Source organism: Molothrus aeneus, chromosome 2, assembly GCF_037042795.1.
Source record: "Molothrus aeneus isolate 106 chromosome 2, BPBGC_Maene_1.0, whole genome shotgun sequence".
NCBI lineage: Eukaryota > Metazoa > Chordata > Aves > Passeriformes > Icteridae > Molothrus > Molothrus aeneus.
This window is the reverse complement of record NC_089647.1, coordinates 95,596,188-95,615,394: the sequence shown is the minus strand read 5'-3', so window position 1 is coordinate 95,615,394 and position 19,207 is coordinate 95,596,188. Positions and strand designations below refer to the sequence as shown.

Genomic DNA, 19,207 nt, shown 5'->3' with positions numbered 1-19,207 from the left:
CATAAGGTTTTTCCTAGAGATGAGTACCACAGCTCTTATTTTTCGTATGCATATAAGTTCAAATTATTTTTTAAGTATGAAAGTTGGAATGATATTTTAGATATGTATAAATACATGAGCATAATGAAGCACAGTTTAGTGTCTGAAGACCTGTAAGTATAGCAGCAATAGAGACCATGCAGGATGGAAAAGCTTCCTGTACTGCAGCACTAATGATGGATTATTACAGGTCAAAAAGTATAACTAATCAGTAGCTATTTCCTTATTAGTATTTAAATTAGCTAATAAATGCATTGCTTGAAATTCACTTTTAGACCTTACATCTGTTGAACATAAGTCAATGTATTTCTAAAGTAATCTTGATTTTTAGCCTGCTTAAAATGCTAAAATATGAGAAATGGTCATACAATTTTAGGAGGGTCCACTGCATTTTCATTTTGCATGACAGCTGTGATAACTTTTTGGGTAAATTTGCACCTTCATTCTGCACATATCTAAGATGCCATTTCACACATACAACTAAGATGAATAATGAAAAAGACATTGCCTCATTTCCCACTTTGAGGTCTCCCATGTTCTCTTCCAAATTATGAAAGGGATTTCTTTAGGTGTGACCTTGGCAAACTGCAGTGACAGCTGAGGGGTACTGTTCAATTTTGAATTAGACTGTCAGGTGAATTTAAGGCTTCAGGTATTTGACCATTCCAATATATGCTGATTGTGATTGATTGCATAAATGGGGAGTGATAAAAGAAACTCTTCCCTATGTCTTCAAAGGTTTAAACATTTACTAATATCAGACTAAGTTTTAAACTGAATATGTATACGGTCCTAGAACCAAATGCATAATGACAACATTTTGCCAGATTAATGTATGAAGAATTATGAAGAATGTAAAGCAGGGAAAAAAATTAACACCCCATTTAAATCCTCTGCACTTTTCTAGAAAACTTCAAAGCATTTGGAGTTGTTTATTTCATTTTTATTAAGTAAAATTCAAACTGTAAAAAACTGGCTGACATTAGAGCATAAACATTTATCATCTTTCAGCAGCCAAATTTTTTTAATCTTTGCTGAATTTGGAAGCAGGTTTTAAAGACTTGCTATAAATTACATGCCATACAGTTAAGAGGAGTTTTATCAAGAGTGAATGATATTCATCATGAAATCTCAATAAATTTAATTTCCTGGTTTTCTGATTTTAATTGTGCAAATCTAATCTAACATGAAAGTAGGTGTGCATTAATTCACTCCCAATACACATTTTTTTCTCCTTGACACGAGGATCACCATGCACATTTGTTAATTCACCTACTTCTCTAACTTTTGTGCCTAAGTGCTATTAGACACTCAAAGCCTACTGTGAAATCACCATCTCCAAAACATGTTACTTGATAATGAATCTCTGTATAGACACTGTTACTACCAATAAGAAAGCAAACCTGACTATGAAAATTGTCTCAAGGGACTTTTCCACTAATGATGTAGACTCTACTCTGTCTTCTCTAGATGACATTCAGAATTTAGAAAAAAGATACAAATAAATATACTGAGAGACACAAATTATGATTTGGCACCTTTTCCCCCTGGTATATGTATGTGTGTTAAACATGACATATTTATGCCGACTTCCATTCCAGAGGATCCTGTCTGAAGGGAAGGCAAATCATTTTTCAGGTCATCCTCACTGATGATAGATTACTAGCTCAAAAACATTACTCACTATCTCATGAAATGGCACTTTGATTCCTTAATTCATCTAAGTGCTCTTGAAAAATATTCACAGCCTATTCAAAAAGAGTTTTTGTTGAAGTTTCAGAGTAGTATTCAGTAGCACAGCAGATGCCTATGAGGAAGAAAATCTGCCTTTTTCTGGTCTGAGGCCTGGAAAGAAAAATATGCCATTCTTGTTTTAAATTGGTTTGGAAATACTTGAGGACTCTGCTTAGACCAAGATGTGTTTGACGCCCCTAAGACATGGTGGAGTCATGAGATCAGAGAGGGCCCTGAGACCATTAGGCTCCTTTCTTTGCCTTTTCTCTGATTTTCACTCATATAATAATAAAACAAAAATGAGTATGTTACATGTGAAATTAATGATAATTAAGTGATAATTAATCTGAGTTTGCCAAGGTTTAACACTGTGAATGCCATGTGTCCTTTTGTTTGTAATGAGAAGTTACAAAAATGGACAATTATATTTTTCCTGTGTGAAGTCAAAATTCTGAAAGGGTTCTGCCTTGCATGTAAGGATGACAGTGAGATGTGTTTTTTAGGATAAATCTGAAGGCTAAATGTGAAATGAGGAAGGATTATTGACAAAAACACCACAGATCAGCTGAAATATTTACATAGATACATGGAAAAAATTAGTCTAACTGTAATTAGACACTATTTGGGGAAGAGAGGAGTTATTGCCAAGGTAAACTCTGCAAAGAACAGATGGCAAATAACCACTTGAAGACCCCAGGCAGCACATTTGTTGCTTATGGGAATAGCACTATTCCTATGGATAGACAGGCAAGTAGAGGGTTAGTTCCTCCCTATTAATGTATTTTTAAAATAAACTAATAATTTCTGAACTTATAAAATCAAATTTAAGAATTTGTATATAAACAGATGTCTTTCAACAGGAAATGTTTGGGATCTTCACATTTCACATGAATAGCTCTGTAACACACTGGTGTTTCAGTACCACATGCAGAGAGAAGTAAGTACAATCCAGCAAATAAATTTCTGCTCTAGAAGGCACTGGAAAAGTATGGCTGGCTATACACAGGAACTGACTATTACTACCAAGATTCAATAAGTAAATATGGTAACAGTAGGATAGAGTATTTACATTCATTTCCTGATGATATATTTAATATACCAGTTCCCCTTTTTTAAAACAGTTATTTTCAACTATTTTACCATGAATTCCTAAAGTTAATATATAACCAGGGAAGTAATTAAATGTCTCATCAAAAACCAGTTTACATTCTGAGAGGTAAATGTGATATTATTGTCTAGTATTTTTTGCCAAGAAAGTCCTCAAAGCTCCCTTTAACTAGGCTACCTATTTTTTTACAAGCCGCACCTGGGGGTTATTGCACAAGATTGGCAAACTGCAGCAGAATCACACAAAAGTTGGACTGAGAAATTGAGGATATGGAGCTTGACTACTTCAGCTCTAAATAGGCAAAATATTTAGGATATGTCCTGTAGAAAGGTTTTAGGCTTTTTTTTTTTTTTTAAGGACAAATGCCAATTTTGTGCCTCTTAAAAAAATGCTGATAAAAAAAGCCATCATAGCAGCACTTTGCTCATAAACACCCTGCTAGGTGTTCAAACATTGTTCTGTAGGATGTGCTGGGTACATTGTGTTTCACTCTGTCCTGATGTTGGTTTGGAACGGGCCTTCAAAGACCATCTAGTCCAACCTCCCTGCCTTAGGAAGGGACATCTGTCACTAGATCAGGTTACTTAAAATCTGGCTTTGAACACTTCCAATGATGTAGCATTCACAACTTTTCTGGACAACCTGTTCCATGTCTTACCACCCTCCTTGTCCAATATTTCTTCCCAATGTCCAATTTAAATCTACCATTTTGCTGTTTAAAACTTTTGTCCCTTGCCCTATCACTACAAGTACTGGTATCAAGTCTTTCTTATAATTTATTTTCCTTTAAATATTATTCTCCCTAGAGCTTTCTCTTCTCCAGGCTCTCTCTCAGCCCAGCTCTCTCAGTCTGTCTTCACAGGAGAGCTCCTCCAGCCCTCTGCTCATCTTCACCAATCTCCTCTAGGCCAGTCCTGAGAGGCCCCCACCTTTCCTGTGCTGAGGACCCCAGAGCTGGATGCAGCACTCCAGGTAGGATCTAGCAAGTGCAGAGCAGTGGGGCAGATTCACCACCCTCATCCTGCTGGCCACACTGCTTTAGATGCAGCCCAGGACATAGCTGGCTTTCTGGGCTGCAAATTCACACTGTTGGCTCATGTCCAATTTTTAATCTGGCAAATGGAAAGGATAAATTATATGTGTTTGAATTATAAGCAAATAAAAATATGTATTAATTTATTTCTTGCTTAATGTATGCTCTGTGATTTTGTGATGTCAAAATCAAGGGAACTCTGGATTAGAAGCACTTTGCTACCTTTTACACAGTGATACACTATACACTGAAATACTCTATATTGGCTATACTTTTCACATTAGCACAACTAGTATCTTTCTTGACTTTACTAGAAATAATGAGGCATCCCGAACTATTAATTTCTTTCAAACATCTGGCATTAAGTTATCTTTGGATTCATGGGAAGACAAAGTTTGTACTGCTTTTTTTGGGCTAGGCCATTCTTTTCTTTAGGATTAAAATGCAAATAATACATTTGTATTAATATAAATAATACATTTTTATTATTTCTTGTTTCCTGCTTTGTTTTTTGATGCAAGTCTGATTAAGAAATGAAAGTAAATTTGATTTCTAACCCACAACTATCTCAACCACTGAGATAAAAGAGCCTAAAGACCCAAAATCCTTTACCTTCACAACAGTGAAATGGCAGCAGTACTATAAAACCATGTAAACTGAAGGACCTAAGTTAGTCATACTTAATTGTAGGCAGTGTAAGTGTGACATTATAGACGAGTCCATCCAGTAGTTTGCTAAAAGGACACTTGCTGAAAAAGGAAGACTCCTCTCTTCTTCCTCTCTTTCTCCTTCTTTCTATTTTCTCTGGAAGCTGGTTAGAAAAAAAGGAGGTAAGGGAGAGAAGGGTGCTCTGCCTCCCCTCTTGTGGAATCATAAGGCTGCAAGATCCACTAAAGCTGTAGAATATAACTTCATGCTGGTCTAAGGCAAGAATTTGATTATCATGGAGTCTTTTTTTGCTCATCCCAAGTAAGCAACTTAGCCCTTAGGGGTCAGGTGTTCCTTTGGATATTGAGCTTACTACTGTAATACAAAATCAGTTCAGTCTTCTCAGGGTTACTGAAATACGCTCTTCATGAGGAAATGTTATAAACAAAGTTTCATGGGTAGGGAGAGAGAATGATTTAAAAATAGAAGTGTGTATACAAAGTCAAAAGAAAGCAAAAACAAAAAGAAAGAGTTCAAACTAGTACCCTGAGTACACTACGAACCCTTGCCCCACAAACATCAGTATTAAAAAAGAATGATAGAAAAGAAAAATAAAGAATCAGTTTCAGTTTTTCTTAAACAGCATCTTAAATTGAAATAGAAATGCCTTTTTATACAATCAAGTGGTTAGGGGAAAAGCTCCAGAGCAAAATTACCATTTTACCAGACTGCCTTTCACTAATCACTGCATCATTACTCTACTGCTTTTCCTAGCCCTAAAAAATTTATTATTTATCTCATTATTATATTTTGTTATTATACATAAAGCAATAAAAATCTTTCTTTAATGCAATATAAGCAACTGTTTTTATAAAAATAATGATCTTTAGCAGTATTACCACCCAGCCTATTATATAGTGTGGTTGTTTTAGCACTAAGTCAAATGTACCATTGAAAGATTACCAGCCAGAGTCAATAAAAACCCAGTCCTATAAACCTCATCAATAAGAGCTTATTACCACCTGGAATTTAAACCTTGTGATTCAACAGTATGAAATTCTGCATGAAAATTCACTAATTGGAACCAGTCTGTTGATGAAGAATACAGAATCAATATTGTCATAAGCTTTATTGTATGATTACTGCTTTCACTCTGAATTAGATCACCTTTTTTAAGCAGCACAGTCTCAAAAAATTAACATACATTTCCAAAAAAGCATGAAAAAGTTTCATATCTCTCTTCAAAAAAGCCATTGTATATTATTTTAAAAGAATCTATAGTATTCTCAATATCATCACTGAAACTGAAATGCACATGATGAGTTTTAGGGTTTTTTCTACAGCTAATTGATATGCAGCCAGGTATGAAAAAATGGTAAAAGGCTGGAAGTTATTCCCTGAGTCATCACAGAAACTGTTCATATCATTATAGTTCATATATTGAAAAAGATATTTAATTATCCTTAAAAAGGACTATTTAGTCCTCAGGACCAGAAGAAAACATGAGTTCCTGAGTCCAGGTGCACATTCTAACCATTTCCAGCCTCCAACATGGATCAAGACCGTGAAAAAAATTACTTTTCTCCTTCCCAAATCCCATGCCAACTGAATTAAAGTCCTAATGCTTTACTATAGATCCAGATGTGGATTAGTGGGTAACTAGCAACAAAGTTATATCTCAGGAGTTAAAACTGAACATCATCTCTGTGTCTCAGTTTTTCTTCTGGGAAACAGATTAATGAGATTCCCCTATCTTACAAAGGCTTTGTGAAAATCCTTATTTGCAAATCTGTAATACACTGCAGCAAAATACTGACACAGAAGAGATGAGACATGTCAAAGTATCTGTCTTCAAAACAGAACTTCAATAGCATGTGTTAAATAAAACATTAGAACTCATATTTAACAATAAGGAATACACCTACTGTTGAGAAGCTGCTCATTAAGAAGGCACTCTGATAAGGAGATAGGATTCCAATGGGAAAAGAAATGGCATGTAAACATATGTTAGAAAACTGTACCACGAGACACAAGCATAGGAAGAATGATTTTTTTCTATCTTTGAGTACTTGACTTCATAATGTTACAATCTTCACTTATGCCTTCTGCATATTTGTATGCATTTATGGGCTGTATCAGCTATGGTAAGGTACTGGGTAATCCACTACAGAACTGTCTGAAGGTACAAGGAAGAGGCATGAATAAGAAAGTTTTAACACACAGATTAAAAATCCTTGACATTTTCAGTCTCTTTGTTCCTTAGTTTCATGTCAAGGCTTCTTTCACAGACATGCAACTACCACCAGCAACATCCTTCTCCTTCTCTAGTATAGTCACATTCTTTATAAAACCATGATAACAAGCTCCATAAATACCTATACAGATATGCTTTCAGTGTCCAACTACTGAAGAAAAAGGATGGCAAAAGTCATATTCCTAATTTAGAGCTGAAGGTTAAGGCTGACAACAGTAACACTTCCACCAAAGTGAGTAAAGTCTGTCATCCTGATCCCTTGCTCTGGATGACTGTCTTACTAAATTCCTGTGGAGTTTTTCTAGCACAGTGCAAATGTAATTTTTTTTAAAGCTTCACAGTATCTGTGCTAAAAAAGGTTGCTATGCAAAGGCCCTCAATGAGCAAAACCTTTAGCAGCTTCCTTAAAACTGTTTTTCCAATCTGTATTTTGGAGATTATCTACAATTTGAATAAAGTTAGCCCCATTTTGTTTCCTTATTGCAACTTTTATCTGAATATTCATACTCAGACCTTTGTCCATATTGACTTGAAGTCCTGCAGGTCAATTTTGGCTTAAATCTGTGCTCTTAATTGTTATGAATTGTTCTTAATCTTGCTGTGTTCTTAATCTCACTGATAATGGTTTTCCCTACCCACCTTAAGTTAGGAGCAAAATCCAACCATACCATTAATTTGTAAAATTAAACTTCAGAGGCAAAGGTGAAACAAAAGGTTGGTTGCGCATTTCATTAGAGAACTTCCTATCCTCCTTACCTGGATTTATCATTGCTTGGAGTCATCAGGATTCTTATTTCTAGTTTATCTAAAAGAGGCTTTGAGCTTTCTCTTACTAATAGAAATTAACTTGTCTAAGAGTAATGCAAATTTTCTTTCACCAATTACAGCATTTTGATCTAACAAAACATTAGATGTCAAGTCACTGTTTTTGCAATAGACCGAATTTTAAGAGCTTCATAATTAACAGAAAGCCTTTACATTTTTGAACATTACATGATTACATTTTTGTAAAGAAAAATGCACAGTGCCCTAGCACACGTTGTTCTGACAATTTAACTTCTGCAGTATCAGATGCAAATGAAACCTCTTAAGCAGCTGGCAGCAAATTTTGAACCACACAGCACTATTACCACAAACTACATTACACTCAATTTTTCCATCATGGAGTACTAAGACATTATTTGAACATGACTGATTAAAAAGTGCTACAGAAATGGTGACTTAAGATGTGCCTTGTAATCTTGTAAATAGTGTTCTGAGAAGGAGCTTTGCTGTATAAAAAGATGTGATATATAAAAAGAAACTATACTTAAAGAGGATTAGGTATATCAGGAGTCTTATCATAGTGGAAACAGGAGTCCTTCATCACCTAGTCACCTCTTAAATTTGGTCCCATTCAGTAGTGACTGAAAGTCATTGGTGCTTAGTGACTTATGAAATGGGTTTGGGTTTTAGAGCAGATTTTAACTGGAACACATCCATATCATAAAAGGCAGAACCACAAATGTTTTTAATCTGCACCCACACTGACAATTTTCCCAGATGTGACCTAAAGAGTGAATGTGCTTCAAGAGCTTAACTACTGTCTTACCAGAGAAAACAGTCTCTTAATGCTTGGATAAGAGCAGATCAGCAAGACAGGGTGGGAAAATTCTATCCTAGTCACAGAGTACCTGTATTGGCTGAATACCTTCTTCCTCAGGGTGCTGGCTGAACATCTTTTATGATAAGAAATCCAGCCTAATATTAAACCTTACAGATTTGAGATGTACACCAGTATGTATTCAGAAAAGCAGGGTCAAGGAATGCACTATTAGCATTAGGCATCCATCTCCAGATTTTTAATTCTATTTTTTGGTTTTGAGGCTCAGCCAACATTATGTCACATTCACAGTAGCTGGATAAGATCAGTGCTTATCTGCTGCTTCTGATCATGTGGCATCATTCTGTTTTGCTTATCTTTTTAATCGATGTTGCACTGTTACAAATGACTACATGAGGTGAAAAGCCATGATAAATTAGGCTTATCTTGGTGTGCAGGATTTTTTCTCGGGGAAAAAAAAAGGATAGCTCATTCATTTTTTTTCTCAAAGCAATAGGAATTTGTCCATATTTTTCTTCTCATATTATTAATAATGTTTATTTTGATTTTTAATACAATTCAGAATTCTCAGAAGATTTGTGATACATTTTTAGGTTGTCCCTTATAGAAGAGGTTTTTAAATAAAGGTTCAAAGTATACAAACATTGCAAAGTGATTCAGAGACATGAGAATTCAAAATAACAACCACTAACAATTTTATGTAAAAGAAGAAATATTGATTTCTGATAAAATTTAATAATACTATGCTGTTTACCAGAAGGAAGGTAGTTACTGTACAGTATTTGAAAGAACATTAAAAAAGCCCACAAAACCCCCACAAAACCCCAAACATCCAACCCCTAAGAATGTAAGTTCAGGCCAGAATAGCCTGAAATAATTATTAAAATTAAATTTTAATTAGTTTGTAATTAAAAATAATAAGTCAACTTTAAGAGTTTAAAGGATTGTAAGTTTAAAACAATGAATTTTAAAAGTGAAAAAAAATTACCCTTTTTTCTCTTTGCTTTGTGAATGCATTAGACTATGTTACTTTCAACAGAGCAAGAATTCTTATGAGTCTTTTGGGCATAGTTCAGTTTTCTGTATCCTAAATATATTACATTTTCCAAAGTAACTTTTGTTTTGTGTCTGAAACCATTATTTTCATTTACTTGGTGTTACATCTATTACTAAAAAGAGAGAAAGATGCCACAGGGGTCATTAAAAATAGTTTATATTAAATTGGAATGGTTTTCTCTTAGACCTTTCATTTACATCATTCCAGAACAGAATAAAGATTAAAGGAAAGGATGTGATCAAGTTCACATACTTAGCATATTAACTATTTAATCATGCAAAAATTTATCAGATAAAGGTATGTAAGAATTTAGTTTTCATCATCTCACAATTGGGTGGAATCAACTTTAGGAACCACAGCTTAATCCTGCACATATCATATTACTGATATAATCTCTTTTATAACACTAGGAAATCTCATTAGGGAATAAGTAAATTAGATGTTTTTCACAAAAGTCTGGTGTTGGCTTGGTGGAGCTTCTGCCTTTCTCTTCGTCTTTGAAAGTGCTTTGTGAAGATATGTATTTATAGAAAATTCTTAATAAAGATAGCAGTGGAATAATAATAAAAAAACAGTTGAAAAGTGGTCTGACTTTCAGATAGTCCTACTAGATTATACCCCAGCTGTCCTTCCTCAGTGAAGAAAGTATGCTTTACATCTGTCATGCTGCATTTCAGTGCAGGCTATATGTCACCCCAGAGAGTTATGTTGCAGAGTATTGCAAATGCTTCAACAAGTTCATAAATGTTCCTCATGTGAGGTTCAATTTCTTCAGATACCTACGGTTTAATTGCATAGTTACTTTTACTTAAAAAAAAAATATGGGATAATATTTCCTTGTAAGGAAAATCTACTTAAGATGTCTTTAGCATCCTCAAAACTTGTCAATCACTATAGTAATGGAGAATCAAAAAATGGCTTGTATTGGAAGGGACCTTCAAAGATCATACAGTCCAATCTCCCTACCACATTACTCCAAGCCCTGTACAACCTGAACCTGAATACTGCCAGTGATCTGAGACCCACAGCTTCTCTGGGCCACTTGGTCCAGTGTCTCACTGCCCTCATCACAAACAATTACTTTCTAAAAGCTAACCTAAACCTGTTCTCTTTCAGTTTAAAACTGCCCCTTGTCTTGTCTATACAGTCATTGGCAAGTCCCTCTCCACCTTTTTTATAGGCCCCCTCTATATATTGAAAGGCAGCAATAACCCTGGAACCTTTTCCCTCCCCAGGCTAAACAATCTCAGCTCCCCAAGGTAAAGAACCTTAGCTCTTCCAGCCTTTCTTCAGAGAAGAATGTTTCCAGACCTCTGACCATTTCTGTGGCTTTCCTCTGGACCTGGATGCATTGCTCCAGGTGGGGTCACACTAGAGAACAGCAGAGGAGGAGAGTATCATGACAGTATCTTGCTTCTGTTTGCTTCAGAGTTTCTTTGTTTCTCTACACTGACTTTTAAAGGCTGTATTTGATTTTGTTTCAAATATGATTTGACTTTAGTGAACAGATTTTTTTGTTTTCTCCAGCATCTCACAGAATCACAGAATGACTGATGTTGGAAGGGACCTCTGGAGGCTACCTTGCCCAAGCTTGCTCCTTAAACAGGGTGACTTGGAGCCCTGGACCATCTCCAGACTTCACCACCCCAATGGCAACCTGGGTTAGCATGTGATCATCCTCAGAGTAAAAAAGTTTTCCCTGATGTTCAGAGGAAACCTCACATGTTTCAATTTGTGCCCATTTCTTCTCGCCACTGGGCACAAATGAGAAGAGCCTGGGCCCATTCTCTTTACACTCTTCCTTCAGGTCAATAAGATACTCTTCTGCAGGCTGAGTAGGGCTTCAGTCCCAGCTCTCCCAGGTTTTTCTATTAAAAAAAGCTCGAGTCTTTCTTATAACCCTTTTCAGGACACTGTTCAGTGGTACTGGGAACATATTCCTACAAAAAACACACTTCCTATAAAATTCTATTTTATTTAAAATAACAGTCAAATTTAAGATGCTTTGGGATTTTTCCTTTCCCTTTCCTTTTTCCTTTCCTTTCCTTTCCTTTCCTTTCCTTTCCTTTCCTTTCCTTTCCTTTCCTTTCCTTTCCTTCTAAATAACTAATATCAGATGACTTATAATATTTTCTTGTAATATTAACTTGATCCTAAGACAGGTCAAAAGATCATGGGAGAGAGGCAGTTAAGGTTTTTCAGCTTTCAGGACATTCATTTAACAAAGACATCCAGACAAGGCCCCCTCTTTACAGTTACCTAGGATGTGACAAACTACAATTTCTGAGACTTTTACATCTAAACCTTTCAGCTGGGATTGACCTACAAAGGAAGAACACCTGATATGTAGTTCAGCTGCTGCTAACAAAATAACAACCAGCCATTTGCAAAAGTGGTGTGGGATTAATGTCTTCACACAGCTTGCAAGTCTACAGGGGGCTCCAAAACTCTTTGCAGTGATCTGTTTTGGATTAAATTAGTGTAATGCAATTACATCAAAAACAATTTCTGAGCATATCCATTTTTCTTCCTATACTCAATCAGGATGAAGGAATGAAAGAAGGGAATAGAGGAAGGAAGAAAAGGATGATAGTGCATTCATTGATTCATTCATCATTTCTTTTTCCATTTTTAGACTGTAAGATTATTTCATCTGCTCTCATATGAATTATAATTAATAGCATTAATAAGGTGCTTAGCCTACATTGAAAGAAAATTAATGTTATTAGCCAGAGAAAAATTCTCTAAGGCATGTCACATGCAGTGACATTATAACTGAATGCTTTCAACATTGAATTCTGTTATACACACATCAGTATGAAAAAGCAATAGACATACATGGTCCCAAAGTTTATCAAGAGGCTTTGTATTTTGGATTTTTGACATGGATTGTAATCATAATCTTCAGTATTGGTTTAACAAGTCACAAACATGAAATATTCAAAGAAGTATTTTATTCACATGTACTTTGGGCTTTTTTCCTCCTAGCATGATGATGGCCTTACAATTGAATAATTGTCCAATTTGGTATTGATTCTCAATAAATAAAAAATGAAAATGGAACTGTTTTGTAATTAGAATTTTGAGTCTTGAGTGGACTTTTCCATCTTACAAGAAAAGCTTCTGCTTTCTCTCTTGGAAATGGCACCTAAAATCTTTCTGATTCCATCTGATCTCTCAAATAAGGAATAATATTTCTGTTGCATTCGATTGTTCAATCTTTATGTCTTTATGTCATCACTGGTACCTGGTAGTACTTCTACTTGCAACTTCTACTACTTTTCTACTTTTTTTTCTTAAGTCATCCACAAGGGCCTTCCACACCATGACTCAGTCAGCAGAAACCACTGTAAATTTCTTTTAGAACTCAATGAAAGTTGGTGTATTTTTCCTACCAAAGGTCAAAGATTTCTGATGTTGTTCTATAATGTAGATTTCAATACACTCATGTTTTCTTCATATGCTGTGTTGTCTTTACTTAGAAAATCTTGCAGCATAGTGTTATATCTGGGCTATCTTGTTCTTACTGCTCTTGCAAGTTACATTCATCTATGCATAAATACTAATTTTTGTCAAATGAATGATAAAACCTCCATTTCTGAAAAGCTCACAGTATTCACTTTTTCATCTTTTCTAGACAATTTTTTAAAAACTTTTTCTACTGCCTCATCTTCAGAGGCATTTTCAAGAGCATACTGGTTACTGACATCAGCAGTACAGTGAATCAATCTACTTTCTCTGACATAGCTGATGCATTAAAACTGGACTTTTCAGTGGAAGTTAATGGAAATAAGTACTCCCTTCAACTGAAAAAAAAAAGTATATTATTCTTCCAGATTCATTTGGAAATGACAGCCATGGCTTTTTTTTTTTTTCATCATGCTAATAATGGAGGAGAAAGTAGCAGAGGAACTAAACACGTTTTCTACGTCCTGGAGCAAATATGCCATCTCTCTCTTCATCTCAAGAAGATTTTTACAAGACACAACCAAAACTGAGATCAACCAAAAAAAAAAAATTGTTGCTTTTATACTAGTAAATGACAGTTGTGGATCTGTGGATCTGTTTCCTGATTAAGCTAGCTCTACTGTCCCTGATGTAATGACCAGAAAAGGACAATACCTGAGGAAACTTATGTATCTTCTCTAAATTTGTTCTAATTTCTTATATTATCACCATTAAACTTGAATCTCTGATTTAGCCCAGAGATTTTAAAAGCCCTGCTTTTTAAATAGCATGCTTCTGTCCTACAGTTGGTTTATTTGACACATCTCCTAAGAGCTTGTGGTCATTCTGGAAAAGGGCAGTGGTTTTCAACCTGTTACCACCTCTGTATCACTAAATAGCCTGAAACAGCAGCATGTCAGCTACCCGGCTTTCCAACTTGCTGTTTAAACCCTAGAGACACTCTCTGGGGGACAAGAAAACAGAAAAATGTAATGGCAGCAGCAAAAAAAACCAATTAGGCTGGAATAAAGTAAATATTGCACAACAGAAAAAAAAAAACCCCAGGAAATCAAACACAGACAGTAAAACGAGCTAATGCCCAGTGGACTGCTACAATGTGGATGCAAACAAATTATAACACATGCATTCTTTTATCTAATGCAAGTACCCATTTGATCAAATGCTGGTGGCCACTGATAGACATGGTAAAGATTCAGGGTTGATAGAACTGGAATAAAAAAAAAACTGCTCTCTCTTTACAAAACATGTTTTACAAAAGAGTGTTGTTCTGTTATCTCCTACATTGAAAACCCTTCCTAAGCACATTACAGTTTCCCACAACAGTTCTCCCCATTCCTGTAAACACTGCAATAAGCACATTACAAATCACTGCCTTTTGCCCATTGTTTCTGCAACTAGACTTCCTGATACAAAATATGCAAAGAATACATGTTTAACTGCTCATACTGGCATGATTTATGCATGCACCAAAGCTAAATATCTGTTAATAGAAATTTTGTCAGAAAGCTTTCTTGAAGAAAGCCAATTTGCATTGACTTGTACTGAGAAGAGAATCAACTTGAGGTATAGAGGAAGGAGGACCATAAAGTCATATTTAGTGCCTACAATACTGCTATTCTACCATATGATTATTTACAAATATGAACTGTTACTTGTTTTCACAGGTGATTATCTCTGGAATCAGAGAAACACTTCTATACATCTAGATAAACAGGAAGCCTGCTGAAAGATTTAAGGACCAATTCCTCTCCAGCCTCAGACAGAATGGAAGGCTCTGAAAGGCAAATTGATTTTTTTGGGCTATTCTTCATAAACAGAAGTGGATCTCATCTTGGTGATTTCAGTAATTCAGAGAACTCACTGAAATAATTAGCAAACTAGTTTTGCCAAGAGTGCATATTATATACTTAATTTGAAAATATTTTGATTCTGATATCATATGGTCACTTTTTAAAATAGTAGATTGTTTTATAAGGATCATTTGAATATGCAAGATGCACTCAGAAGCTCAGAGGGTTGGATTTAACTACTCAGCTTCAGAAGCCCACAGTTAGATGTCCACATCTCTGCTAAGTCCATGCTGCATTGACCACTTTCACAGTCAAAGGGAATTGCTTTTTTAGGACACAATAAATTTGACAATAAAGTAGATATCACAAAAGCTCAGATTATTGTGCTTTCTAAAAGACTGTTTCTTTCTCCTAAGTATAAAGAACAAGTATGACAGATATACTATAGACACAAATTGCTGTTCTCAATTTGGTGAACATGAACACAACTCATCATGAATCCCTTCCACCGCTGTTAGAAGCATGTGTAACATACCTACACTCCAGTCCATTTCCTCCACTGCATCACCATATAAACCATGCTTGCTCTTTCCTTGGAAATTTTCTGAAGCATATAGAGCAGTATGGACATGAAGATAAGACAGGAAAAGAAGAAATGGTCTATCAGTGTTCCTGGAAAACAAAACAAAACCACAAACTCTTACACAAAATACTCTTACAGTATTTTATAGTAAGTTTTCTACAAATAAATCTTTCTTCAATAGAGTTTTTTAAAAAAGGCTCCCTGTACCCCCTCAAAAAAACAAACACCAAAACAAAAAGAAAGGTGAAAAGGAAAAATGTAATTGATTACAGGATAATTCTGAATAAACACACACCCAGTAAAAATGCCACTCTTTTACTGAATTGAAAGGAAAAATAAATGACAAAATCTATCTAAATACTATTTGTGATATATATTGAAAAAGGACTTGTTGTTCAAAGGCAGGAATCTAGCAATTTCTGAATACAAACACGTCTCAACAATTTACATGTATATTTTTAAAAACCTGAATACAATTTCTGTTCAAAAATATACCCTCAGCACTACATATCCATGTGAAACACAATTCCTTCCTCACAAAGTCATGTGGAAGCTGATCAACTAAACTGTTATGGGGACCTGGGTCTTTATTATGGGCTAAGGTATATGACCAAACCTCTTTCCTTTTAAAGCTCTGTATGTGTATGCATGTGACTCTACATAACCTCAAAGTCATACCAATATAAAACTTTTTGTTCTCAGAGTAACGAACAGTCTCCATTGTCTTCTGTCTATTTCCTAAACAGATACAAGAGAAAGAGTGCAATAAATAGACTCTCTGTAAATTTTGCTCTTCATGTGATCTGTCAACAGGATATTTATGATCAATTCCAGCAGGCTGTGAAAGCACAGCTCAAACAAGTACTTCTCCTTATGCATTATTTATACTACTTTATTTAAAATTGTGCCGTACTAGCCAAATTTACTGCTATATGCTCTAACAGCACTTGCAGTACATTATGCATATTGTAAATATCAGCTGAACCACAAAAGCACTACCCACAACACTTGTCTGGATCTCATCTTAAAGCACACAGCTAATTGAAGACTACTTTTAGTTTTATTTATCATATTTTCCCCCACCAAGCTGTGGTGGATAATACCTGTGATTCACATCAACATCAAAGGGAGACCATGTATTTCCTCAAGCAGTTGGTTCATCCACCTTTTTAAGAGAGTAGTCCCAATACAGGCATGCTCATAAAAAACACTTCTTTAAAATGAACAAAAAAATCCTAACACTTAGAACTTGAAAACAAGTAGAAGAAGAGATTAATCTGATATCAATAGTTTCCTCCTAAAGAAAAAAAATTAAGTTTAATCTACTATATTTATGATCCATTTTCCTCTCTCCTTGGTTGGATCTGTTTTTTTCACAAGTTGGATGATTAAAGTTTTTTTTTCTACTGGCATATACAGTAGTAGATAAACACAGAATGGGAAATTTTTATCCATATTACTCACTTGATAAGTGTGTTTCTGATGGGGATTTTTTCTTCATAAAAAAGTTCTCATTTTTTAGGAAACTCAGAAGAAAAAAACATTCTTCATGTGGAAGATGAATAAAAAATATTTTAATTCTCTCACAAACATTTGTGCATAAATCCTGTATTACTTTATTATATAAAGTACTGATCCAAAACATTTAAGACATGTTTTTCATAAAAGATATACTTTCCATTAAGTTGTTTGTTGCTATTTGAAAGGTCATATATGTGAGAACTTTTCACAATTTTAGAAACAAATAACAAGAGATCCCTGAGTCAATGAAAAAGGCTGAAAATATCACCAATTGAAGTAAAAAAAGACATATACTTAAAAGTTACTTATTTAATATATACATAAATGTAATACTGACCTTTCACTAGAGAACTTTACTTCAAGGCAGATCATTTTTGTTTTACAACTTGCATTTTTTAATTTGTGGGATTATTGTTGACTTTTTCCTTAAACACAATTCACTGAATTGAGATTAATATACAAATTCTAGGGTAAAACACCACAACGAATTATTTTGTACTTTAACACGGCAGGCTACATTTAGTTTTCATATAAACTACCTTGTTCTAATGCCATAGAAACACTGCATTCTCATAACTGCCTTCTTGCTTTGCTAAAAGTATCAATAGGTTCCATTACAAATGTTATTTTCAAGATGTAACAATTCAAGTTTGTTTTGTTTGTTGAACTCACAGAAAGATCTAACTTTCATGAAGAGTCATCAAATCAATGATTGATATGGAAGGGCACTACATCATTCTCTTTTTTCCAACTACAATTGACAGCTTTTGATTGACAGCTTGCTGTCGGGTGGAGAGGTGTCTCACCTATTAATATCCTCTAAAAGATCAGAGGCAGCTATTTATCTCCTGCCAAAACACTTTGAGGAGAATCATGACTAAATACCTTTACTCTGACCTTGAAAATGGAATGACAATACCAGCTAGTAGGCGGGAGAAAAATTTGACAATAACAGCTTAACTCCTTAACCACTTCAAAAAACAGCTCTTTCAAAAATGTATTTCCACTATCTTTTACACAGTCCAAACACAGAGAATCTCCTTATCAAAAAATTTGAGATCTTTTATCCTCACATGAGTCACACAGTTTTTTCAATTTATTGAGTAGCTAGAGAGATTACACACATCTGACATAAGATATTCTTCGGGGTGCTTTTAATGGAACTTGAAAACATCTTAAAGCATCACATTGCTGGTGACTCGTCTGCATTGCAAAGTACCGGGTTCTTCTTTTGTATAGTGAGGTGTCTTTGTATTACTCAAGGATTCAGCTCAGGCCTGAGCTATAAAAAACAGCTTTAAAGTGTGTGAGAGAGCAATTAAAACTAATCTGACTTCGTGCTTCGAACCCAAGTCTTTTAACGTTTTTCCTGCAAATCTGCCTAAATGCTTGCTGCTCTGAAAACTCCTTGGGCAATTGTTGGCTTTTCTGTGCACTTAAGTGGCACAGTTGACACATTTCAGGGAAGGAACACCACCCAGAGGTGCCTGGACAAGCTTGAGATTTCGGCCCATGAAAATTTAATGAAGTCAACAAAGCCAAGTGAAAAGGCCTGCACCACAGTTATGTCAATCCCAAGCACAAATTCAGGCTGGATGAAGAATGGAATGGGAACAGATCTGAGAAGGACCTGGGGGTGTTGGTTGACAAGAAGCTCCATATTGGCTGACAAAATATGCGCTTGCAGCCCATAAAGCCAACTGTATCCTGGGCCTCAATAAAACCAGCATGACCAGCAGGTAATCCTTGAACAATTCCAGGGATGGGGCATCTGCAACTGCTCTACCTGTTCCAGTGCTTCATCACTCTCAGAGTAATGAATTTCTTCATAACATCTCATCTAAACCTGCCCCCTTTCAGTTTAAAACTATCACCTGCCACTATCTGTCCTTATAAAAATTCTCTCTCCCTCCTTTTATAAGCCCCCTCAAGGTACTGAAGGCCACAGTGAGGTCTCTCTTGAGCCTTCTCTTCTCCATGCTAAACAACTTCAGCTTTTTCAGCCATAGGAAAGGAGTTTCATCCCACTGATCATCTTGATCCTCCTCTGGATCCACTGTAAGAGGTCCACATCTTTCTTGTGCTGAGCACCTCACACCTAGACGCAGTACTCTAGGTGAATCACCACTGTGTCAACTCAAGCAGATAGAAACATTACATTTCCTTTCCTGTCATTTTCTTTCTACTAAAAAAAATTATTCTTATTCAGTATGCCCCCAGTGGATAAATTAATTAGTGCTTATTCCCCACAGATGCCTCCACTACTTCCAGATTAGATCACCAGTAAGACAGTGCTCTTTGTGATAGCAGTGGATGAATACACTTCATTAATCTTGTTCCTGCAGGAGGAAAAGCCAAATTTTGGCTCA

At 35.4% G+C, this 19,207-nt stretch overlaps 1 protein-coding gene across 4 annotated transcripts in view; it reads right to left on the bottom strand.

Annotated features, from left to right (window-relative positions):
- STS (steroid sulfatase) overlaps positions 1-19,207 on the bottom strand; it is a 107,261-nt gene that overhangs the window by 46,733 nt on the left and 41,321 nt on the right. For all 4 annotated transcript variants that reach the window (XM_066545337.1, XM_066545341.1, XM_066545338.1 and 1 more), the window contains exon 7: positions 15,270-15,406. In XM_066545337.1, coding sequence (XP_066401434.1) covers positions 15,270-15,406 — 137 coding nt within the window. The remainder of the gene's footprint in view (positions 1-15,269; positions 15,407-19,207) is intronic.